Source organism: Eulemur rufifrons, chromosome 15, assembly GCF_041146395.1.
Source record: "Eulemur rufifrons isolate Redbay chromosome 15, OSU_ERuf_1, whole genome shotgun sequence".
NCBI lineage: Eukaryota > Metazoa > Chordata > Mammalia > Primates > Lemuridae > Eulemur > Eulemur rufifrons.
In genome coordinates, this window is record NC_090997.1 from 63,060,913 (window position 1) to 63,087,282 (window position 26,370).

At 37.5% G+C, this 26,370-nt stretch overlaps 1 protein-coding gene across 1 annotated transcript in view; it reads right to left on the reverse strand.

Annotated features, from left to right (window-relative positions):
- The window catches only part of AK9 (adenylate kinase 9), a 106,964-nt gene extending 83,724 nt beyond the window's left edge, over positions 1 to 23,240 (reverse strand). Inside the window, exons 1-8 of the mRNA XM_069488413.1 lie at positions 23,076 to 23,240; positions 21,368 to 21,431; positions 19,801 to 19,853; positions 19,605 to 19,701; positions 12,464 to 12,576; positions 9,292 to 9,480; positions 4,538 to 4,666; positions 65 to 143 (exon numbers count right to left, since the gene is read on the reverse strand). Of these exons, the coding sequence (XP_069344514.1) occupies positions 65 to 143; positions 4,538 to 4,666; positions 9,292 to 9,480; positions 12,464 to 12,576; positions 19,605 to 19,701; positions 19,801 to 19,853; positions 21,368 to 21,431; positions 23,076 to 23,192 (841 nt within the window). The 5' untranslated portion in view covers positions 23,193 to 23,240. The remainder of the gene's footprint in view (positions 1 to 64; positions 144 to 4,537; positions 4,667 to 9,291; positions 9,481 to 12,463; positions 12,577 to 19,604; positions 19,702 to 19,800; positions 19,854 to 21,367; positions 21,432 to 23,075) is intronic.
- Positions 23,241 to 26,370: the final 3,130 nt, after the last annotated feature.

Genomic DNA, 26,370 nt, shown 5'->3' on the forward strand with positions numbered 1-26,370 from the left:
AGTACAATTCTATCTGTAGAGTTTTACTTTTTCAAACTGTGAGGTCTTGTTGCTGACCATTTACTCACCATGAAGAGCTCATCTGGTGGCTTATTTCCATTTAGCTCAATGAGATACTGGGGGTCGTGTTCAGCCATCACTTCCTATAGGTAATAGAAAAGAAAGCTTATAACTGGGATCATTGGGAAAACTGAATACAAGATCAGAATCTTAATGTGTTATGAAGAAATCTTCAAAGCTAAATTGTTTACCTTACACATGCTATAATGTATGCTACTTTCAGTGCTCAAGAGATCTTTTGCAAAAGCCCCAACTAGTCTTCTCACCATGAATTTTATTCTCCTGTTTTTTCAGTTTTTTCTCTATAGTGAAGTTTTAATGTCTTTCCCAATACAAAATATTTTGGGGAATCTGTTTATCTGTACATACGTGTAGCTTTGTTATTTGGCTTCAAACCATAGAAGAGTCTGATTGAAATTTAAACACTGACTTTCTTCATATAGACACTAGCATTGTTAACAAAATACAATATATTTTTATTATTTTAAGACACACTTCTTCTTGTAGGAAATTTAAAAAACAGAAAAGTAGAGAGAAAAAAGGTCTTTAATCCAGCCATCCAAAGGTAACTACTACTACCGTTTTTCTCCCATCCTTTATTCCATGAAAAATTGTTTGGCATGTTTGAGATCATAACTTTTTCACTTAACATAAGCAACATTCCCTGTACTGTTATAAGATCACTATCAACACATTTTAATGGTTTTATAAAATTACATATTGTGAATATAGCACAATTAATTTAATGGTCCTTTGCTGTTTGACATTTAGGTATGTTACAATATTTTGCTAGTTTTCATGCATTTCTTTTTTTAAAAAAATTTAAAAATTATATTATTCTTCAGTAATTACAAAAGTAACTTGCACTAACTGCAGCCAATGAAGGAACACGGACAAGTACACCAAAGCAGTTAACATGACCTCTCCCTGCTCCTCCGCTCTGTCCCCCAACCAGGTGTGTCTCTTTTGTCACCATTCTTCTCATTGATGTAAATATATGCACACATATAAGTGTTCGATAACACTGAATAAGCATCCTTTGGCATATCCTGACATATTGGATGTATAGGCCAGATTTCTAAAAATAGGTTTTAATATTAATACAGGTAGGTATTGCTAGTTGGTTCTCCGAAAGGTTGTGGCAATTCAAAACTCTTACCAGCAATGTGTGAGAATGTTCATTTCTTTCTGCCACCATTGGCTATTTTAGCTTTTAAATTTTCTACCAAACTGAGCTGAAAAATGGGATCAGTTTGTTTTACTTTTGATTTCCCTGGTGAGGTTCAGCATTTACATATGTGTCTCTATGAACTGCTGAATCATAACCTCTGTGCAGTTTTCTATTAGACTGTTTATATTCTCCAACATTCATGTAAAGAGTGTTAACCATTATCTGGCATATGGATTACAAATATTTTTACCTTTCTATGATTTATCTTTTGACTTTGTTTATGGTGTCTTCTGCAATATAAAGTATTTTGACAAATATATCTGTTTTCATTATTTCTAGATTTCTTTTCTTGTTTAAATTAGACATCACAAGATTATATTAATATTCTTCTAAATTTTATTCTATTTATTTTGTTTTTAATATGAAAATCTAAAGTCCACTGGATTTTATTTTTGTCCATTGACAATGTTGAACTCTATCTGAGCCTTGTGTTCCCAGAAAGTAGAGATGGCTGAGAAATAAGATCTACCTCCACCCTTCCTCAAGGAGACTCAGATAAAATCTGTCTCCATCCTTCATGCCTCTGTGAGATTCAAGGATGGCCCCCTTGTTTTCCTGCCTCCATAAACCCCAGACTCCTTGCATATCTTTTAGAAGGTCCTCATTTATGAATGTTTTCCCTATTGCAATAGTCTCAACAAAATCATCCCTTTCATTATCCAGTGCATTTTGTTTGTCACAATATTGTGCAAGGTTGGATTCTAAGTGCTTTCCTCTAGACAGACAGCAGATTATGCCAGCATTATTTATTTAACCATAAATAACCACATTATGAACAAGGCAGTACTTAATGCTCCTCTGTATCTTAGATTCTTTCCTTAAGCTAGATTCAATCTTAAAGAATGGACTTACTAAGTTGAAGGGTACGAACACCACTGAGGAAAGGGACACCTGCACCAGGAGTTGAATTGGGATTCACTTGATCTTAGCCAAGTGGCCGAGAAGCGATGAACTGGGATTTAAAGACAGGCAAGAAGGAGGACCTGGCATGGGCTTATCCTTGAACTGGTGTGTAGGACATAAACCAGGAAACAATGCCGCCTGGTTTGTTCCCACTTGCTTTCGTTGTTTCTCTCAGAGGCACACTGAACTTTGGTGGCCTCCAAGTAAGCGACATACCACCTAGGTCACAGGAGACTGGAACTGTAGACCTTTTATGGCTCTTCCCCACTCCCTCTACACACACCAGTACCAAGGAATTCCATACAAGGCAATTGCTTGACTATTCAGCGTCACCCTGGCCTAACGTCTAGGCTCTAGGTTCTTGGTTTTGAAATTCTTACTCTGTTGGCACTAGGGCAACAAATTCTTACCTATCTGTAGGGCCTTCTAGACTTTTTGTGGGCAAGCTATCAAAAATAGCCATACTAAGTTACATTCCTTTCAGCTTCGCCATACACTTGCTAGCATTAGGATTCTTATTACTGGTTCATCTTTTAAAATCTGATCATGAAAATGATATTTCAGTTTTTAGATCAGCATTTGAGGCTGAACATTTGAGGCTTGTTACCCTTTTTTGTTAATTGTCTGCTCATATTTGTTGCCCATTCATCTCAGGAGAGGGTGAACTTACAGGTTTTAAAAAAATCATTTCTCGGGGCACGGTGGCTCATGCCTGTAATCCTAGCACTCTTGGAGGCCGAGGTGGGAGGATCGCTCGAGGTCAGGAGTTCAAGACCAGCCTGAGCAAGAGCGAGACCCCGTCTCTACTAAAAATAGAAAGAAATTATCAGGACAACTGAAAATAGATATAGAAAAAATTAGCTGGGCATGGTGGTGCATGCCTATAGTCCTAGCTACTCAGGAGGCTGAGGAAGAAGGATTGCTTGAGCCCAGGAGTTTGAGGTTTCTGTGAGCTGGGCTGACACCATGGCACCCTAGCCCAGGCAACAGAGCTAGACTCTGTCCAAAAAAAAAAAAAAAAAAAAATCATTTCTATGACCCTTTAATATTTCAAAGCTTTAACTCTTTCATCGTAGTAAATGTGGATATTTTTCACATTTGTTGTCTTTTAATTTGAGTAAGGTTTTATTTATTTATTTGATTTCCAGAAGTTTACATTTAATGAAATTGAAGCTATCATTCTTTTTCCTTCATGATCTTGTCATTTGACCACTGCACTGGTATCAGCAATGTGAGGAGGTATGACCTGGTGTCTGTCCTTAAAGAGATGCCCTTTGCATTACCCCCCCCACGAATATAGTTTTCTATATTCTGAATCTGATGCTAATTTTGCTTTATTTCATACCCAGGGCCAGCCACTTAAGGCGTACTCAGGGTACTTTTATTAAAGGAAGAAAAGATGTTATTGAAAGTCATGTAATTACTTATAAGAAGCTACGTTTAAAGGCCAGTGATAGAAGAGTGGGGGAAGAATGAAACCCATATGTAAGAATACAATTAAATGTGATTCTCACTTTGGGGGATGGATGATGAGAATGAAAAGGATCCACTCATTTGTTTCAAAAAACATAAACATTATAAAGCATCATGAAACAAATTCTTTTAGTTTCTCTACCAGATGGGAAGAGGCAGTTTGAAGACTTTTTTATTTGTCTTCATAGTGCTGTTGCTTAGCATAGGGTCTGGCCAAATACCCAAGTGCAATAAATGTTTGTTGACTAAATCTCTAACACAGCTGCCTATATTTGGCAGAGTCTTCCCTGGATTTTTGACCATATAAAATATGCTTTTCATATAATTATAACCTCAGTAATCATACTTTTAAAATACTAATTATTTTAATTAAAACTTTCCTATTGCAATACATGATGGCCTTACCATGTTTACATGTAATCAACTTTGAATGGGCTAACCACAGAAAAAAAGCTGGGGATAACAATTCTTTTGACTGCAATTTAACTAAATTAATAATTCCTTTTAGAAGAAAAGGTACAGCTTAAATGGACATTTGTTTTGATAAACTTCATGGATCGAAAATGTTTTTATAAAACAATCTCTTAACAGAAATTTTCCTACTCCACCCATAAATGAATTCCCTTGATGACTTTTGAAAAATGCAGTTCATTTGTCACTTTCCAGCAACAGAGTTGCTTTGTAAGAGTAAAATAGTATTATTGTGGGAAACAGCCTTTGGGATGGAATTCTTTTCCTAATAGCTTTCTACCAAGCTCAAGAGGAGAATCGGACAGATAACACATGGCAATGAAGACATGAAAGCTATTTAACCAGTGATGAAACACAAATATCAATATTCCCATTTTTAGCAACATATCTTGTTCTTACTTCTAAAGAAGGAAGAATTGTTTCCTTATAAAGTTTAACAATGTTTTCAACATTTTCCAAATAATCCTCAGGCCTCTGAACTAGATGCTGAAGAATTTCAGCCACCATCTGCATTTCAGCAAGGAAGGCCTAAATGAAAAAGAAGAGATTTTAAATATCTTTAGGTCAATGATTATTCAATTTACAAGCCACATTACTCCCTCTTTACACCTAGATGTCATTTTGGGGTGAGAAGCAAGGGGAGGGGAAGGTTAGAGACTGAGGATTTTTATCTAGGAGAGATTAAAGACTCCTAAGGGATCTTTATCAGGTGGAATAGTGCTTTAAATTGACTTGGATATTTACTAATTTACTTTTGCTCCCCAATAAGTAGGGAAGAGTAGCAGAAGAACATCATATTATTAAAGACAAAATAGAGAAATCAGATTTTCTCCGAATGCCTGAGTTTGCAGTTCATTCATTCATTCATTCAGTAAGCATTTATCAAGTACATATTATGTATCAGCCATTGTTCTAGGAGTTTGAGCTACAAAATTAAACAAATCAACTAACACCCTGGGCTTACGGAGCTCACAGTGCAGTTGGGGAAGACAGAGCATACACAAACAAATAAATAAATATATAATATATTAGGTGGTAAGTACCAGTAGAAAAATGAGGCAGGGTAGAGGGTACGGAGAGTGATGGGAGAAGCTGCTATTTCATATCAGATGGTCAGAAGAGGGTTCTCTGAAGACGTGGCACTTGAGTTGAACCCAGAAATAAGTGAGCAAGAGAGCCACACAGGTTTCTAGACAAAGAACACTTCAAGATAGAGGGAACAGTATGTGTCAAAGTTCTCAGCTCAAGGCCTGACACGTTAAGTGTTCCATATTATATTTACTATCATAATTACTCATTCTTTCTAGTTTTTATCAATGTATACATATACATATTTTACACAATTTGAATCATATTATCTGTATAAGCCATTTTATAATCTTTAAAAAATATTATTTTAATGGTCAAATATATTCATTTCCCTGAATATATGATTTTTTAATCATCATAGTGAGACAACAAGAATGTTTCAGATTTTTCACAATTATAATGTTGCAATGAATAGCTTTGTAGATAAATCTTTATATTACTAGTACTTCCCTTAGAATAGTTCCTAAAAGTAGAATTGCTGAATCAGAAGTTAAACATTTCAAAGTGGCTCAACTTATACTGTCTTTCCCAAAAGATGCTATCATTTCTTCTCTCTCTAGCAGAGAGAGAGAGAAGAAAGGGCTTTGCTAGCATGCTGGAATTTGTTCACTCAATCATTACACCACTTTACATTAAGTACCTACTATCAAGGACTGGAGATATATAGTCACTATTGCATAGAGTTTACATTAAGTGGGATAGACAGATAATAAGCAAGTAAAGGAGTAATATAGTTTCAGAAAGTGACAAGTGCTATAAGGAAAAAGAAGTGGGGCAAGGGGTTAAATGTGTGCTGTCCACCATGCTGGGCATTAGCCACATGTATCTACTGGGCACTTTTTTTTATGTTGATTATGCGTTGTAATAAAATTTTGGATATATTGGGTTAAATGAAATTTATTATAGAATTACTTTCTCATTTCTTTTTGCTTTTAAAAAGCACAACTACTAGCAAATTTAAAATTACATGTGGCTCATATGCGGTCTTCTGGATCCTTGAGTGTGGCCTTCTGACTGAATCCAAATTTTACAGAACAAATTCTTTTAACAAAGGGACTTGTTCTGTGAAGTTTGGATTCGGTGGAGGGGCCACACTTGGGGATCTGGAGGGCCACATGTGGCCTTGAGGCTGCAGGTTCCCGTCCCTGGATGGTCTCTGAGGTGAGACCAGAGTGAAGAGAAGGAGCACCCATGTGAAGAAGATGTGAAGAGGAGTGCTGTGGGCAGAGGGGAGAGGAAACAGTAAGTACAAAGCTTCCAAGTTTAAATGAGCTTAGCACAGTTGAAGAGCAGCTAGAAGCTAACGTGGCTGAAATACAGTGAGCAGGCAGGGAGAGAGTAGCCAGGGTTGAGATCAGAGAGGCTGGGGGCCCATGGCCTAGTAAGCCATGTGAGGGTGTTTGGATTTTAATGTAAAGGTAGTGAAAAGCCACTGAGGGTTTTATATATTTATATATATAATATATACGTATGTATGTATTTAAAGGTCTCCATTGGCTTTATTGCAATCCTAGAATTAAGCAACACTTCATTCCATAAAATAGAATAAGTGTTCCTGTATTCTATGTTTTACAAATGGGTCTGGCTTCTAGAACAAGTGGAATGGGATGGGGGTGTTGAGGAGAGTGGAAGCCCAGAGAACATTTACAAAGCTATTGCAGCAATTCAAGGCAATTGTTTAAACTTGTGTGTAAATAAGGATGAATATCCTTTCATGCAATTATTGGCCACCAACCTGAGTGGGCATCAGGTCTACTCGTCTAACTTCTGGACTTGCCTGTGCCAGTAGGCAAAGATCATGCGAACCACACTCTAGAAGCGGAGCCTAGCCTATGGATGTAAATTGATCATCTCCTACAGCATTGGCCTACGTTGTGTTTTAAACATTTTGGATTACTTGCCCGTACGTGTATTTTAAAATCCTGATTTTTGGCTTCTTGGAAAAATCAGACTACCTGGTAAAAATGAGCTAGCATTCCCACCTGACAACAGTTGGCTGGGCTGGAGCTGAGAGGCAGCTGTGCTCTGAAGAGGGGCATGTGCTCTCTAGCTATCCAGCGAAAATTTAATGGCAATGGAAATGTTCTATATCTGCACTGCCCAATTAGGAAGACACAGCTATATTTGGCCACCAAGCACTTGAAATGTGGCTAGTGCTACTGAGGCACTAAATTTTAAATTTTACGTAATTCTAATTAGTTTAAACTTAAATAGCCATGTGGGGGTAGTGGCTACCATATTGAAGAGTGAAGCCTTAGCCAACCCTAGTCGTCCTAAGGACTACGTCTCTGGCCAACATAATGACATATCCCATCTGGCTCCTGGAACTAAGTGAGTTGTGACCCCTTTATCTTACCAAATGAGTGCTACATTGATTTTGACTTAAGATGATATACTTTATTTATGTTAAAATGAAACACCTTTATTCCCATTTGCTAAGAGGGTTTCTTTTCTTTCCTTTTAAAAAGCTTGAATAGATGCTGGTTATTATCTAATATCTTATTTGCACAGATGGGATTATTTTGTTTTTAAATGGGCTTTATTATGTTAACAGTTTCTTTTAATGAAAGAACATATTTCAAAGATTCATTTGCCCCGTTAGTGAGGAAAGCAGCAAGATGGCAAACAGAAGTATTTCTAGTCACTGAAATAAGATTGCAAAGTTAGATACAAGGCTGCTTAATGTCCTATAGGACTGAGGTCCCCAACCCCCAGGCCACAGACTGGCCCACAGAGCTTGGCTACTCCCCCCAACCCCTCACCATGCCCCACATCTGTAAAAGAACTGTCTTTCATGAAACTTAGGAAGGGGGAAAAAGGGGTACACAGCAGGAGGTGAGCAAGCAAGTGAAGCTTCAATTGTATTTACGGCTTCTCCCCTCCCCATCACTCACATCACCCATCACAGCCTGAGCTCTCCCCTGTCCCCTAGCCCCCTCCATCCGTGGAAAAACTGTCTTCTATGAAATTGGTCCCTGGTCCCAAAAAGGTTGGGGACCGCTGCTATATGACAACAAAACTGGGACCTTTGGGGCTTATCTTTTCTACTGGACAAATGATTTGCAATGTATCCATCTACAAAGTAACATCTGCCTTTATAGAGTCTACCCCTAATAGAAATAGTCAATCACAGGCACATTTCACTAGAGCAGAGATGGGCAAATTGTGGCCCATTCCACCCTGGTGGGCCAGATCCAGCCCAGCACCTGTTAACAGATTTCTTAATATGAAATTTTTCTCTTTCAGTCATGATAGAAGAGTCTTTCAATCCCCTATTCATGATGTTTAGTAGTATTACTTTAGGATAGTTATAACAATATGTATATGTGAAATTGGATGATGGACTTCTTCTCATGTGCTCTCTTTGTCAGAGTTTGGAATCAGGGTTGTGTTATCTTCAAAAATTGAATTATGCCTGAGCTACTTTCCCAAGTGTGGCAGTATTAAGAGGTGGGGCCTTTAAATGGCGATTGGGTCATGAGGCTTCTGCCCTCATAAATGGATTAGTAGATTACTGGGTTAATAGATTAATGGGTTATCATGGGGGTGGAACTGGTGGCTTTATAAGAAGAGGAAGAGAGACCTGAGCTAGCCCCTCACCATGTGATGTGCTGCACCACTTTGGGACCCTGCAGAGTCCCCACCAGCAAGAAGGCCCTCATAAGATTGGCCCTTCTACCTTGGACTTCTTAGCCTCCATAACTGTAAGAAATAAATTCCTTTTCTTTATAAATTATCCAGTTTCAGGTATTCTGTTATAAGCAACAGAAAATGGACTAAGACATACTCCAATTCCATATTCTAACTTGCACAGTGCTTGACACATAGTAGGTGACCAGGACTTCTGTACTGACAGGAAGGTTAAACTTGACTTCAAGATTATGATCTCACAGTTTTTGAAAACATGAAATATTTTTGCTTATTTTCTTCAGACTCAATAAAAATGTAAAGAAAATGTAATTTTCTCTACCATATGCTATTTTCCATTATCCACACTATCATTTAACTTAATTGTAGCAAATTTAAAAAGTACAGTGTATGGTAATGACCTATGGGGATATTACCTCTTCTTCTTCTTGCTCTTCCTCCTCTTCTCCTTCCTCTTCTACTTTTCCTTCTTTTAGGGCTTCTTTCTTTCTTTTCCTACGATTCTCAATGGCTTCAGGATCCCACTGATCTCTGGTGTATATGTACCCTGTATTGCTGTGCTGTCTTTGCCCAGAAATTCTTTGGCATAAATCATAATCAGGGCACTAAGGAACAACATTATTAAATCATTTAAACCATTTTGAATATGCTTTAATTCCATGTGTACTTATTGCATACTTTATGCAATAAATGAACCAAAAATTCATTAAAAACCTTAGCAAATACAATATTGTGACTGGCATTTTGCATCAGGTTTCATTACATGTCAAGAGAGGCACAAGATACTTCTATGCTATGCCAACATTTTTGTCTGAAATTAACAAATGTGAGAAAGTATTACAAATTCTAGAATGAAGAAAGACGGTTAGAAGAGCAGAAAAAGTAGAGAAATAGAATAGAAAATCAGTTGAGTCTGCAAAGGTACACAGGAGGATTCTATCAGATTAGTTTGAAAAGGCTGAAAATGGAAGAAAATGGTGGGAACATCCATATATTTCCAGCAAAAAATATTGTGTATTTGAAATATTTACTATCACTTATAGTTTTATGGGTGAAATAGTTCATAAAATGCCAGTCATGGGTAGGACCTGAGAGATCATCTATTCTAGTCTAACCTTTACATTTTGCAAATGAGAAAACTGAGTCCATATTGTTAAAAAAAGCCAAAGCCAAAGATTACAAGTAATTTTCTTCTTTCAAAGTGCTCTCACATGTTCACATGAGAATTTTACTCAATTCTCAACTAACCCTGTAAGATAAGCAATCCAATTATTGTTACTAAAGCCATTCTCCAGGTGAGAGAAGTACAGCTCTGGCAAGTTAAGAGACTGGTCTCAGATCACAATTTCATATGGAGAAACTGCAACTTGGAATCAGGCCTCCCAATCCATAGTCCCTGCTCTGTGGACGGATTATTAATGACAATTATGGGTTGGAGCTGTAAATCCTTCTCTGAATATTTTTCAGGATAAAAAAATCTGGTTGCTATTGTATGGCAGTGATTCTCAAACATTAGCGTGTTGACTGAGTATGATGCATCTGCAGACCTTGCTAAAGAGATTTCTGCTCCCCCTTATAATTTAGTAAGTTTGGCAAGGCCTTAGACACTTTAACAAGCATCCTTGGTGATTCTGACACTGACAGTTCATGTACTACGTGTTGAGAAACAAAGGAAGCAGGAACTTTGGAACCTCCCTCGCTCATTTTCTGATTTCTTCATGCCACCTCTATGTGGAGATGGGATGGGTATTTATTGAGGCAATACTTTTATTTAGGCTTCCTAATTTTTCACAAAAAGGAATTTAACCCATTCAGGTAATTTTTAAAATGTATATTTACAACACAGGATACAAGGACCAACGTTGTGGGTCCTTCACAAAGACTATCACCTTCAGTTGTCTCCTATTTTCACTTGCAGGATGTAATTAATAAGAGGGTGCGTCTGAAGGATATGCCTCAGAGCAGTGGTCATCAAGCTTTAGCAGGCATCAGTGTCACCCGGAAGGCTTTGCAACTCTGATAGCTGGGCACCACCCCGACAGGTTCTGGTTCTTCGTTCTGGGGTGGGGCCTGAGAATTTGCATTCTAATAATCTTCTGGGTGCTGCCGATGCTGCTGGCTCTGGGACCACACTCTAAGAACTACTGCTCTGCTAGATTGCTGGCCCTTGACCATTTTTTGTAGCACAGACCCTTTAGAATATGATGAAAGCCACAGACTTTTGCTTTGGAAAAATGCACATACACACAAAGTTTTGCATATAACTTCAGGAGGTTCATGGATGCTTGGCGATTCATGGATTCTAGTTAAGAACTTCTGCTCTAGAAATTCCAGACTGACCCACAAAATAAGGCCAAACTATGAGCGAAGTGAGTGTTGTACTGAGTTATGTCTCATGTTAGGCTCTCTGATAACACTCTGGTTACCTGGTGGAAACTGGACACTCACTATCACACTTACAGTATGAATGGGGTTATGGACTTCATTCCCTACATTAAGCGGTCTCTTATATTAAGACCCATGTAAGATATTTCTCTCATTTTTAAGGGGAGTTTTGTTTTTCCTGAGGAATGGCTTGTCTTCCCATGGATAATGTGAATTTTATAATTGGTTACATTTCCCCTTTTACTTTGGCTCATCAAACTTAGAACCAAATTTATGACCCAAATTTAGTACATTTGGGGTCTTCTGGCTTGTGTATCTGTGCGTTCCCTTTCCACTAGGTTTTAACTTCCTATTTAATCAGTCTGTTCCCTGGCTTAGACTTTGTATTTGGTTTCCGTTAACTGTTAGAAATCTTCTCTCCATCAGACACACGTTCACACGTGCGACATTCTCAAGTTCACTCAGGATGCTGGCTGACCCCGCGTGGTGAGCTGGGGCTGGGGCTGCAGATTACACCACACTCAGCAATGCAAGGCCACCTCTCTCATAGCTGACCCTGACACTCCACTGGGTCCCAGCGTCAGAGCTGAGAATCATCTAATTTATTTTAAGCCGTCATAAACTCCTTGGGGAAGCAAGCAGGGTATGAATACAAAAGCTTATCGTTCACTTTCACATAAACAAGCAGACATCACCTCACTGAATTCTTATCACAGCCCCATAAGGTAGTTATTATTATCTTTGAAAAGGGGAAATTGAGGCTTCTAAATGTGATTTACCAAATTCTAAGAGTTAATAAAGGAGAGAATTAGGAACAGGATCCAGCCTTGACTCTTATTCAATGTAGTAGTGTTCTTTAACATTCGTATGTCCAAGTCCAAGTTCTTTCATTTTATTTAACTGGTAACCTTATTAGGTGTCACTGGGTACCATACAGTCTACTAGTTGATGTTTCTATGAGTAAGACATGGTTCCTACCTTCATGTAAGACAGAGTCTAGGAGGAAATGGACAATTATAATATAGTGAGGTGAGTAATAGGGAGAAGAGAGGAACATGAGTGGTCATTAGAGAAGTATTTAACTCTCCTGTGGTAAGTAAGGTGTGGATTAGAGACAGAGAGAGGTGGTGGAGGGGGTGATTGAACTTAACTACCATGAAAAAGAATGATATACTCTACTAGAAAAACAACTAATATCCTTACCTTAATATTGATTATAACATCAGGTTTCAAATTTAAGTTTTTAAGTACTTCTATTTGCTGCAAGGTAGTCATGGCATCCTGTGAAAATGATGGTATTTCAGTGATAATATAACCTGTAAAGTAAAATATAATTTTAAAAGTTTTATATTATCAATATATGAGAGCATAGATTTATTATTTATAAAATATCCTCTAGTTATTGATGAATATTAATGCAGGTCATAAAATCATCTGTCAAAATTTTTAAATTTATATTTAAGATTATTGCCTTAAATATTACACATGAAGTGTAACTATGAGTAATGTTTTTCTGATAAAAAAAATCATTGAGTTAAAAGGAGACATTTAAAAAAATCCCAGATCAATTTATTTTAGACAGATGAGGTGCCTAGGGAAGGAAATTCCATGCCACTAATTCTTTTAAATCATGTTAGGAAAGCTTATATGATGCATGGTAAAAGTATATTACAGGGGTTGCATGGCATACTATTTTCTTTCTTAAATTAACATGTCATAATATAATAAAATTTATACATACATAGTGTTTATGTAAGTTATAGAGAGTAATAAGACACCCATGACTCCACCATACAGCTTAAAAACCAGAACATTATCAATGTGATTTGGGCTTAGTACGTTTAGTGGCCTGCATCCCCACCTGGAAACCTAAATTTTCTCATTGAAATTCACCATATTTGCCACCATCACATTAATTTCCTTAATATATTTCTTTAAGTATGTTATTCTCTTGCTCAAGAAAATTTTCTTCTTCTTTTTTTTTTTAATATGGGGGGGTAGCAAGGAGCGGGGTTCAGTTTCTCTTTTTTTTTTTTTTTGAGACAGAGACTCACTCTGTAGTCCCAGGTAATGCAGTGGCATCATGATAGCTCACTGCAACTTCCAACTCCTGGGCTTAAGTGATCCTCCTGAGTAGCTGGGACTACAGGCGTGCGCCAGAACGCCTGGCTAGTTTTTCTGTTTTTAGTAGAGACAGGGTCTTGCTGTTGCTCAGGCTGGCCTCGAACTCCTGAGCTCAAGCAATCCTCCTACCTCAGCCTTCCAGAGTGCTGGGATTACAGGTGTGAGCCACTGTGCCCGGCCAAGAAACTTTTTTCTTATTGATAAAGTCTCCATTCCTTCAGTGGGAATTTAAAGACTTCAACCTATTTTTCTGCTATTTTTATAGAACATTTTTTCTTGGAAGAACTGACAAACTATGTTTATTCAGCAGTGGATATTTGGCAGAAATTTTATTAAAAGTGAATGGAGCGAGCCTGTCACTTCAAGGACAATGACTGACAGTATTTGTTGCCAATTATAAAATTCAAGTGAAAATTTGAATTGTGGAAAACTTATATCCACCACTGTAAGCTTAGTAGCTTCCAAATTCTTAGAGATTTTTTTTTTTTGGTGAGATTGGTGGTGATATTAACAAATGTAATTTTTTTGATATCAAAATAATGAAATGGGTCAACATTCTGCATAACTCAGTGAACCAATATTTTCCAAATGACAAATGCATGGTGCCATAAAATTAGGCATGGGTTATAGACTCATTCCAAGTGCAAGACAGACCAACGGCTTTTAAAGTAACAGAGTTTGAAAAGTTCACCAATACAGTTTCAGATTCCACAATGCAACCAACCTTCAAGAAACTTCCACTTGTTTTGATATAAAATCAAGAATATTCACAATTATTCCAAAGGCTATTAAAATACTCCCCCCTTTTCCAGCTAAATATTTGTGTGAAGCTGGATTTTCTTCATGTCCCTCAATGAAAGCAATATATTGCAACAGATTGAGTGGAAGCAGACATGACAATGCAGCTAGGTTTTCTCTTAACCAGACATTGAAGAGATTTGCAAAAATGTAAAACAATACCACTCTGCTCACTACATTTTTTGTTTTGAAATATGTAATTATTTTTAATAAAATATGCTATTTACATTATTAACATGTAGTTTTATTTTTTAAATAAACAAATACTTTAAAAGTCTTAGTTTTAATCTCTAATATGGTAAATATTAATAGATATACTCCATGTCAGCAAAAACTCTTATGGGGCCTCAACAATTCTTCAATGCAAAGGAGTCTTGTGACCAAAAAGTTTGAGAACCACCATTCTACACCATGCCTAGATTAGTATGATTTAGAAAGTCACTAAACATCTGCTTATAGATGAACGAATAAATGTATCTAATAAACCAGCTTCAAATACCTCACTTGAGAACATGCTGATCACAATCTTTTATTTTAAAAAAGCAGACCAACAACCATCCCAGTAATCCAAAATCTAATTAAATGCTTAGACATGTGCCAATTTCTCCTAAGTTTTTTTCAAATACTTTACTTTTCGTTATGTGTTGGATACTATCCAGAGAAGCAATCCAAAGTAATTTAACTTTAAAAGGCAGAAAGGAAGACCTTGTTATTTTGGTTTTGGATATATAAGCTATAATCACGATTCCCTCCTGTCTTGCTATAATCCTTAGTTTCCAACTTGGCTTACTCATGTGCTCTTGCTGTTGTCTTAGAAATAGTGTGGTGTCAAAGGCATCCCTCCTATCTGAGGTTCATCAAATGGGCCCAGAACACCTTTGCAAAAATGTAGCCACTGCATGCACTGTCTCATCCACTGTCTCTGGCCTTTCTGTGCTTGCCCCTCCTGTTTTCCTTGCTTTCTGCTTTCCTGGCTCCAAACACCTCTCATTTGGTTTGGCACCTTTACTCTTATTTGTGTAGCCCCCAGTTGATTAACAACCTTATTTGAACTTGTTTTCAAGTCTCTTACCAGTGCCTCCTCTGGGATGTGATGGCTGGATTCACCCCTGGTCTGACACATTGTGATGGTGGGTTCTGTGGTGAAGGGCACTGCAGCCTAGCCCTGGATTGAATCCAACCCTTTCTCAGCTCACTCCTCCTGACTGGATAATTCCAGAGACCAGCTGTCTCCAGAGTCCACGCACTCCCCTTCTAAGCCACAGCAGATTACATGATACCTCCCTTCCATTCCCTACATAACACTACCCAACATTGGTATATCCCAAGTGGATCACAGAAAGATGCTTGGCACTTTGTTTGCTGCGCTTCTCAACACACTGCTTGTTGTTACAGCCACTCCCACTGCCTGGAGAGTTTATCAGGCATTCGGAGTGTGACTGTTTGCAGGGATGCTAAACCTCAGATGTTGTATGCGTATATTTGAATGAATATCATACTGTCTCTTTTCTGGTGGAAGAGAAGAATGGATTGTTTCCATGGGATCTGCCTCTCCTAAGAGGCTAATATTTGGGCTGCCTGAATGTTCTGAAAATGAATTTTTGGGGGGCATTACCCATTGAGAGATATCTAGTATCATCACATCCAAACCCTAGGGGTATATCTATGAGAGGAAGTGTGGGATAGATAGTTGTGTCATTTAAGTTTGTCTCACTATTGCAGATGCAGAGTGAAATAACCTAGACTTCTAGACCCAATTCTGGGATGATCTCAGGGGGACATGGCTTAGCAAACAAATTGGACCTGCTGAATCCACTGTCAACCTCTCCAATTCCAGAGACGTGTGTGAGGATGAAAGCGTAGATGAGGAACTCCCCTCTCCACCCCTTATCTCCTTGAGACCACTACCAAGCCCTTGCCATTCCATGCTGAGGATGGAGGAATGGCAGCCCCATGCCACTCCTTCCTGGGAGACTCCACAGGTACTATCATAGGCAGAGTAGGCACTTTGCAGGCAACTGTCCAGCCTGCAATCACCCTAACCAATGGAAAACTGAAAGATTGTCCAGACCACTGCCCAGAAGAAATCAACGGGTCCAGGCCAACACCATTACTTTGCCCCCATTTCTTGGCATACTGGGAAGGAGAAGGCACTCCCTATTTCCATAAATCTGAATATGGCAGGCTACTGCTTTCAGATTGAAGTGATGAGCAATTCAGAGACATCAGTAGCTTCATGTCCAGCCAGCCCTGCTACCTGCTTGACCTCAAGCCAGCCTGACATGAGTGGACACATTGGTAATCAATGACTTGCAAGGCCATGTACAAGGTGATAATGGGTCAGAGAATACCCAGACTAGGGCTGTCCATAATTCCCTGGGGAAAATGAGTATTTCCAGAATCTAGAAGCAGAAAGCAGAGATGAGCTTTTTGGGATGCCCAGGCATTGACTCTACCTTTTTCTCTTGAGTGAGAATGTAGCTCTCAGAAGCTGATTTTGGTTAAAGGTCAACATAGCATGATAGATTGTGAATGAAAAGACTATAATTATAGATTGTGTAGGCACTTTTTAAAGAGTGATGGAAGACCTAAGTATAAAAGGACTCTGGTACAGAAAAAAATTAAGATTAAATTTGGTAATACTCTACTGTGTGATGTCCCTGGCAGCATACATCTCTCTTTAGGGATGATTTTGGAGTCCTTAATTATCCAGGCTCACCCAGCCCCTGACTCAAGGTTATATGCAGGTTTTGAAAGCCCTTCACTTCAAATATCACTTCTACCTTCTACCAGGCTACTGGATAAGAGCAAATATCAGAATGAGAATCCTTGCTGGGAATTTGAACAGAGACTTTCAAACTATGTTTAGCAGAGTACTCAGTTCCAAAAAAATTCCTTTAGAGATGCTACAGGATGGGTGAAAGGAGGCTGGGCAGAAGGGGCTCTAGGTCCCGTTTCCACGTAGCCTTTAAAGGAGCCCAGCTGTGCCTGCCTAGGACGTGGCCATGCAAGCGAATAGTGAGAGTGTGGCCCCCACACTCAAGAAATCATTTATATCGCTTTTCCTCTGCCAGCTCTCAGGACAAGTACCAGTGTACAGGAAGTATTGGCTACAGAAGGATAGGTTGAATGATACCAGGGGATGCAATCAGCCAACTCCAGCCAAACTCTGTAAAACAAATAACCAGTTTCTTCAATAAACACAAAAAGATAGAAAGAAGTAGGGGAAACATAGATGCAAAGAGACTTGAGACATACCAATCAATTGCAATATGTGAAACCTGGCTGGATCCTGCTGAAAAAAAAAAACAAAGTGGAAAAAAAAATCTGAGAGTCCATTAGTGAAATCTGACCACAGCGTGGTTAATAGATGATTATTATTGTTAAGAAATTATTAACTTTTTGGGTGCTATAATGGTAATGTGATAATAGGTTTAAGAGTCCTTATCTTTTAGAGATACATACTGAAAAATTTATGGATGAACTGTTATGATATGGATTAGCTTCCAAATAAAACAGGTTGGGAGAGGGGAGTAGGTGTTTGTCTCACGCAGACCAGACAAGAGTTGTCATTGCTGAAGCTGGGTGATGGAATCATGTTGCGGGGGAGGGATCTTCATATTAAACTCTCTACTTTTGTTTGAACTGTTTTCTAATAAGAATTTTAAAGTTATGAACACTGTGGGTGACACAACTAAGTTTCTTTTTTATGCTTTTTTCTTTCTCCTTTTACCAATACCTATAATTTATGCTGCCTTTACTGTAGCCATGTGAACTGCTCTAAATTTTTCAAGAGTAAGTGCAGTAACATATAAACAAATAGATACTTACTTATCTACCTATATACATGCTTCAGTTTCAATTACTATGCTTTTTGAGATCATCTATTGACCTAATTTGGAATTCTGTGATTGTCCTTTTTACCTATCTAATCTCCCACATTCTGGATATTTTTCCCAAGTTCATCCCCTTTATCACCGATGACTAGAAAGATAAATAGATAGATAGATACAGGTAGGTAGTTTACAGGTAAGCCTTATCTATCTGTATATATCATGACATATTTATATTATACATGTATTTATAATATATATAATCTACATACCTATATATTATATATAATCCATATTGATATATCAAGATATATCTATATATGTGGATAGAGATGGTTCATTCTATACATCATCTCTATACACATGTCATCTATGTAGAGAGAGCTCTTTCTATCTACAGATACAGACCATATAGATATAATTTGCACAGACAAGTCTGCTTCTGCTGCTTCCATTATTGATTTGCTTTGAGAGTCATGGTTTTGATTTACTATGCTTTGTTTTTATCTCTGCATTCTTTGTTTTCTTTTCTTTTCTTTCTTTTTTTTTTTTTTTTTTGAGACAGAGTGTCGCTTTGTTGCCCTGGCTAAAGTGAGTGCCGTGGCATCAGCCTAGCTCACAGCAACCTCAAACTCCTGGGCTTAAGAGAGCCTACTGCCTCAGCCTCCCGAGTAGCTGGGACTACAGGCATGCGCCACCATGCCCGGCTAATTTTTTCTATATATATTTTAGTTGGCCAGATGATTTCTTTCTATTTTTAGTAGAGACGGGGTCTCGCTCTTGCTCAGGCTGGTCTCGAACTCCTGACCTCGAGCGATCCACCCGCCTCAGCCTCCCAGAATGCTAGGATTACAGGCGTGAGCCACCGCGCCCGGCCTTATCCCTGTATTCTTAATATTTACAATGTCCTCTCTTACTGAGAATATAAAGCAGCTTTCTAAATTTTTCTTCATTCATTCAATAAATCTATTTCAGGTGGATAATTTTGTCCCAAGTTCATCTTTATTCTTCTTCCCTTCTTTTGCACATCTTTGAGTTTGCTCTTTTCTTTTTAATCATTCTGGGCTTCAGTGGTTTTTGTCTTGAGAAATTAGACCCAAAGCCCCTGTTAGGGAGAGTTGTCAGGTTCAGAGTCAGAGGGAAGACTGGATGAACATGCTGAAGGCTGCCATTATCTGCAGCCAGAGGACAAGCTGGTGCCATTCCAGTCCCCATACCTACCTTATAGGTGTGGATTATTGCAGGAAACCAAACCATTGATAAAACTCAGGTGAATGGGGAAGCAGTCAGCAGAGGCTAGGAGTGCTGCAAGATGGACCACAGTAGCTTTTTTTTGATGCATTTGTTGGATAATACAATGTTAAGTAAGGTTGGGTCATATAAACTTATTTTTTTTAAACAAATATACCATCTGGAGGATAAATACAAACAAGCAAATAAAACTCCCTGGGCTGCTCAACAGAATACAGACACTGAAATTCCTATGCCAAGGCAAAAGAAAGAGTGACTCCCGAAACTATTTATGCCTCAGATAAAGCATGAGTTTTGAGGCTGCTTTGCGGGCTGTAGGTGTATAAGAATAAACAAACCAAAGTGAGAGACTTCTGGGGAGTTGAGCTTCTCCAACATTAGCTTTATGATAAGTTCATCCGGAATGCTTTGACCACTCAACAGCAATGATTGCAACTAAGAACAAACAAAGACATTACACATTACTGTATAATATATCTGTGATGCAGAGATTTTTTTGTAATCATAATAACTTTGAAATTTAGATTTGTTTACCATAATTCCTGTTTCGGTTGTAGAAGCAATCTGTTCTTCCAAAATTGATAAAGCTGAAATGTGAATTCAAAATATTAGTACAAACTAGTATTAGGATTGTCAAAATAAGAAACCTATTTGAGTGTCTTGTAACTGGTAACAAAGATTAACATTTGTATATCACTTTAGAATTTACAAAGCAAATTTATAAATTTATGCACACTATGTCATTTAAGCCTAATCAAACAAGAGGCAGCAGAATGTATTCCGTAGAGAACTTGTCTCTGCCACCCTCTAGCCAAAGAATCTTGGGGAAGCTAACTCCCTAAACACCTCTGCACTTTATATGCCCTGCCCTGTGTAGTATGCAAGAGAATATGAGAATGAAATAAGGTGTGATTTCTAAATTATAAAGTATCATGCAAAATTAGATACTAGTATTATTAATGCAGATACTTTTACGACCATATAGTTCTATCCAGAGTCCATTAATTTTGCACAGTGATTGTATAAAAGGAAAGTATGCATCAAGATATGTTAAAATGGATAAACATTGGTTAGAAAAAGGGACCCTGAGCCTGAAATTCCAGTGATTTGTTTCCTTTGTAAGAAGAAATACACAATTCCTTGATGGACGAATGATAGAACATGACCTAGGGAAGGACCCAGGAGCTGAACTATGTCACTAGGTGTTAATAATCTATGGAATATTTGGTACTCTTTAAGATTTCCTAGAAGTGAAATTTTTGATCAAAGAAAGAAAAATTTTAGAATACTGTGTGTGTGTTATGTGTTACCAAACTGTTCCTGAAAAAAATTATACCAGATTGCAATTTTACTAATAGCATGTGGAATGCCCATTTCATAACATCCTTGCCAACAATAGTTATAGTAATTTTAAAGATCCATTGCCAGTTTGAGAGACAAATATGGATCAGTGTTATTTATATTAATATTTCTTTGGATAACAGTAGGTTAAACTCTTTCTTCTTACATAATCTATTTTTATGAATTACCTATTCATTCTTTTCCTTATTTTTCTACTAGGGCACAAACAGTTTTACTGATTAAAGGAATATTTATATATAAAGACATTAACCCATTGTCTTATACATTGCAAAGAATACGAGGAAATTTATAAATAAAAAATACAAAAATTTATCATTGAAGATACTTAAGTTCTTGAAAATGCTCCCAATAAAAGCTATGAGAGTTCCTTCTCTTCTCTTCCTTCATAAGACGACACCCAAAATGCACATATTCCAAACAGTTTTAAATTGTGGGATTAGAGATTTGGAGGCAGTAGAATGGAGTTAAAGAAATTTCATAAACCCATCTAAATTCTATGAACAGAACTAGGACTAACAGAAGGGCAAAACATGATTGGATTGATGCTATTATAAAGATATATTCACTGGGTTGATAGAGTGATAGATGTGTAATAAAGCAAATATAGCAAAATGTTATTCATAGAATCTAAATGGTAGATACCTGGCTAGATGGGTGTTCGCTGGATAAGTCTTTCCACTTTATGCATATTTGAAAGTTTTCATAATAAAATATTGGGGAGAAAAAAGATAAAATTTACCTTCAACACGAATACATTTCCATGCCTGGGTTATTTGATGGGCTAATGTTGTCTTCCCAACTCCCTTAAAAAGAGAAATGTTCTTCAAAACCCAATAGGTCAGTCACTTGCCAATGAAACAGATATATCAATTTTTAAAGATTCTATTGATGGTTACTATCGTATTACATCAATGTTATAATATAAAGTAATTTTTCTCATTTTTTATAGCTTCATTTTTCTCCACTAATTTTTGCATATGCCACATCTCCTGAAGTGATTTAAGTGAAATTTTCTAAATTAAGAAAATAGCCTTGCAATCAGGAGGCTACACCATTATGGTATTGCACTCTTTTGATTGTCAAATTTTGTAATTTTGATTACAAGTCATTGTGATTATATTGAGATTCTTCATTTTATTTCCTTCCTAAAGTTTATAATCATGAAGGTTTTGACAGACTTCCATTTAGTAATTTTCAAGAGCAAAAAAATCCTTCTTAACTGACATCTTTGGAAAGTATCGTATTTTTCAGATGAAAGGTTATTTTCACGGACTAACGTGCATCTGGTTGCTTTCACAGTTGATTTTTTAAACTGTATTATGTTTTTGTTTACTTTTTATTTAATATTTTTATTATTTTTTATTTCAAAATATTAAGGGGTGTATGTTTTTTGGAAACATAAAGTGGTTGGAACCCTTTCTTGTTATCTGTCCCAGGGTCCATATAAAATTAAGGATGGGACCCAGCTCTTAATCTCCGCTGTTCTGGACAGACTCCTTAATTAACCAGCTCAGGCCCTGTAATGCAAAGTGCCAACTAGCTCAGTGGCTGAAAATAGCTCTTACCTACAGGGCCTCACTAGAACTGCCTCGAGAGGCAAACTGTATCACAACAGCCACTTGAGTTTCTGCCCTTTTTGTGGTAAGACAATACATAGGTCCTCTAACACTGTGGTCTCCAACCACCCGACCGTCAACCGGTATCAGTCCGCAGCATGTTAGGGGCCAGCTGCAGAGCTCCACCACCACCCACTACAGCCCCCAACCACCAGTCGGTGGAAAAATCATCCTCCACGAAACTTAGGAACCAGGGTGCCGCAGAACAGGAAGTGAACAGGAGGTGAACAGAGGGCAAGCAAGTGAAGCTTCACCTGTATTCACAGCTGCTCCCCATCACTAGAATCACTACCTGAGCTCCGCCTCCTTGCCCCCATGGAAAAATTTTCTTCCGTGAGACTGGTCCCTGGTACCAAAAAGGTTGGGGACCACTATATTGTAGGTAAGGACTAAGGCACATTGTCTCTCAGTATCTCCAGGTATTAACAGGAGACCCTCCTAGCTCGTATCAATAGTGTCCTACCCTCACATTTCCAGAGAGCCTCACAACAAAACTCTTCAAAGAAAGTTTTATATATAAATCAAGTCTGAAATAACCTTAGATGACATTCTACCAACAATTGTCATGGTACAGTGTTTTGATGAATTAATTTCCTCATATAACACAAACATAAATATAATCTAGATTCCTTTTCAATTATAGTGTATAAGAAGAAAGTTATGAATTTATAACCAATACTATATCAGATATTAAGCCATACAATGAAAATCTATCAGACACTCAAAAAACTAGCATAGTACGTGGTTTTCATTCTTGTATGTTAACTCATAAGGTTATGATTTTAAAAATAAAAAATTCTACTAAATAGTAAGTTAGAAAAGATGACTTACTGGTTTCCCAAATACAATAAAGCAAACAGGTTTGGACAACAAAAAATTTTTTTCAGTTTCATCTTCACCAAATACATCTGCAAAAGGATGCTCTTCTGTCTTCTCTTGAGAAGTCATAATACAAAATGCTATAATAAGAAAGAGTAAGATTGTTAAAGTGCCTAATTTGGTTGGAGCAGGCAGGATGGACTAGGGAGAGCTGGAATATACTGTGAATTTACTTGGCCCAGAAACCATTCCACACCCCTAAACATATTGTCAGTAATTGCAAATAAGTTAAACTCATCTATTAAAACAATAGTAGGCTTTTGGTTTGAACAAAAACAAAATCTAAATACATATCCTGTATAAAAGAGAGCCCAAAGTGGTTCTGAAAGACTAAATTAAGAAAAAAAATATGTATGCATAAATACACAAAAATGTTATTATGTGTATATTAAAAATCAAATTAAAGTTAAATATGTTATATACACACATGCACACACACTATCTCTGTATAAAATTTATATACAGAGTGTATATAAATGTACATGCATACGTATAGATAAATTTTATACAGAAACAGAAAACATAACACCAGCTAAATTTATTAGATTCATATTTTCAGAAACCTGGGTTGATTCCATGCAGAAAATGTTTATACGTTTTTTCACTTTGTAATATTTTATAAATGTCTGTAAGAACATATATTTATTTTAAAATTATTTTTGAAACCTGTTTGCTATTTTGAGCTACTAAGTGGATTTCTAGGCACAGAACCCCAATTTTAAACATCATATCCATAAAAACTAAGTTTTCAACTTATAATGGTTCTTTTAGAGTCAATCAGAAACAGAGCAGGTTATAATTATTTTTTTACAAAGTTTGTTTTTGTACAAAGACCATGTCTTATTTTCAAGCACTTAAAGACTATTTATATATTTATACTCGTAAAATATTTACAAGGACTCATAGGATATGTGTGTTAAGTAAATAGCAAAAATAACATAGGACATACTTCTTGATCACAATAAAATAATGTTAAAAATAACTATATTAGTATCTTCAAAAACTAATTCTTGAAAATTAAAAAGAAAAAATGAACAATATTCTTCTAAATATTACTGGATCAAAGAAAAATTTAAAGTGAAAACTATAAAATATTAACAAAATAATGATGTTATTTATTGGAACTATTAAATAATCAATGAAAATGATATAGTGAAAATATCTTTTAAAAAACCAACAATTTTCTCTAAGACCATTAATAACAACAAAAAATTCTCACAACTGCACAAAAGCTACAAAAGAGGTGTGAATAAATTTAGTAAAAAATGTGCACTAATGATATATAGGTACACTAACTATAAAATTTTGCTGACAGATACTAAAGAAGACTCAAATGAAGAACCATAATATATTTCTGGATGGGAAAATTTAACTTTGTAAAGATACGAATCATTTTCAAATTAATGCATAAAATTAAATTATTACTGTTTGTTATCTGACTCTGCATGTGTGTGTTTCTGTTACAGAACCTGTGTATTGTCTTTCCACAAAACAGGAAGAAACCAAAGTGGTTGTTCTGAGACATTCTCTCCAAGGTGAAGGACAAGTTCTTGCACCTTCTACCTCTAAAAAGACATAGTATTTTGTAGGCCTCCTTAGTTTTTGGGAGAGCATGAATCACACTTGGGAACACTGCTCTCACCCATTTAATGGGGGACTTGAAAAGCTATCTGTTCTGACTGGGGCCCATTGCAAGAGAGAGGTCTGCAGTAGTTTCAGGCTATGGTACCAGAGGCCTTGCTTCCTGGGCCATATATCTGGCCAGATTCCACAACGTTATCTATGCTATGTAAGGACACCTTTTAGAATCTCAGGAAAGCCACAACCGGAGCCTGTCAGTATAGGTTCCTGCCATCTGTAGCAGAGAACTACTTCCCATCCAAGAAGCAACTCTTGGCATGCTCCTGGGCTCTGGTATAGAACAAATGCCTGGCCATGGGATACCAAGCGACTATGTAACTAGAAGTGCCCTTCATCTGCTGGGTATGTCAGACAGATGAAGTCCTAAGGTTAGGTAGGTGCAGCAGCAATCCATTGAATGATAAAAATGGAACACTGGGATCAGGTGCAAGCAGGTCTGGAAAGCACAAATAAGTTCCATAAATAAGCAGCCTAGACCCCCATGTCCACCTGTATCTTGTGCACCATTGTCTCTTTCAGCTCACACCTCATGTAGAATTCCCTAGGAAGGAACTGCTGGCAGAAAATGAAAACAATAGTCATTGAAGAATCACAATGTATTGGTGCAAGCTGTTAATCAAATGCTTCCAGTCTTTAGTTCCACTCCAATAACCCTGAAAAAAATGGCAATTAGGGGAAATTCTCCTGGCAGCAGAGCTTTAAGCGGTATTCTTAGTCCCTCTATTTGGAGGACAATCCTGAATGGCTTCATCAAGAGCCTAAAAGGAGCAAGATCAGAAGATAAGAGAAAAAGAGTTCTGGGGAAGGAGCCTGTGATTGGACCTAAGAGATTGGTGTAGCAAACACATCCTGAGGTGACCTCCAGTGAGTCACACTGTTACATGATCTCCTTTCCTTGAGTGCCAGTGGGATCTGTTACTTGCTTTTTTTTTTTTTTTTTTTTTTTTTTTTTTTTTTTGAGACAGAGTCTCACTCTGTTGCCTGGACTCGAGTGCCATGGCGTCAGCCTAGCTCACAGAAACCTCAAATTCCTGGGCTCAAGAGATTCTTCTGCCTCAGCCTCCCGAGTAGCTGGGACTACAGGCATGCGCCACCACGCCCGGCTAATTTTTTTTCTATATATTTTTAGTTGTCTGGCTAATTTCTTTCTATTTTTAGTAGAGATGGGGTCTCGCTCCTGCTCAGGCTGGTCTCGAACTCCTGAGCTCAAACAATCCTCCTGCATTGGCCTCCCAGAGTGCTAGGATTACAGGCGTGAGCCACCACGCCTGGCCTGTTACTTGCTTTTAAATACAGCAAAGGTGATAGAAATGTCACTCCCATGATTATGTTACATTATATAAGACTCCATCTTAGCTGCCTGGAGAGAGACTACCTATTGGCTTGGAAGAAGTAAGCGGCCATGTTGTCAGAGGACCACGTGGCAAGGAACACCACATGAGTGGCCTCCAGAAGCTGAGAGCAGCCCCTGACAACAGCCGGTAAGAAAACAGGGACCCCAGTCCTACAACAACAAAGGGATGACTTTTGCCAGCAAAAATGTGAATGAGCATGGGAATGGATTCTTTCCCAGTCGCATCTCCAGATGACAGCACAGCTAAGCCAA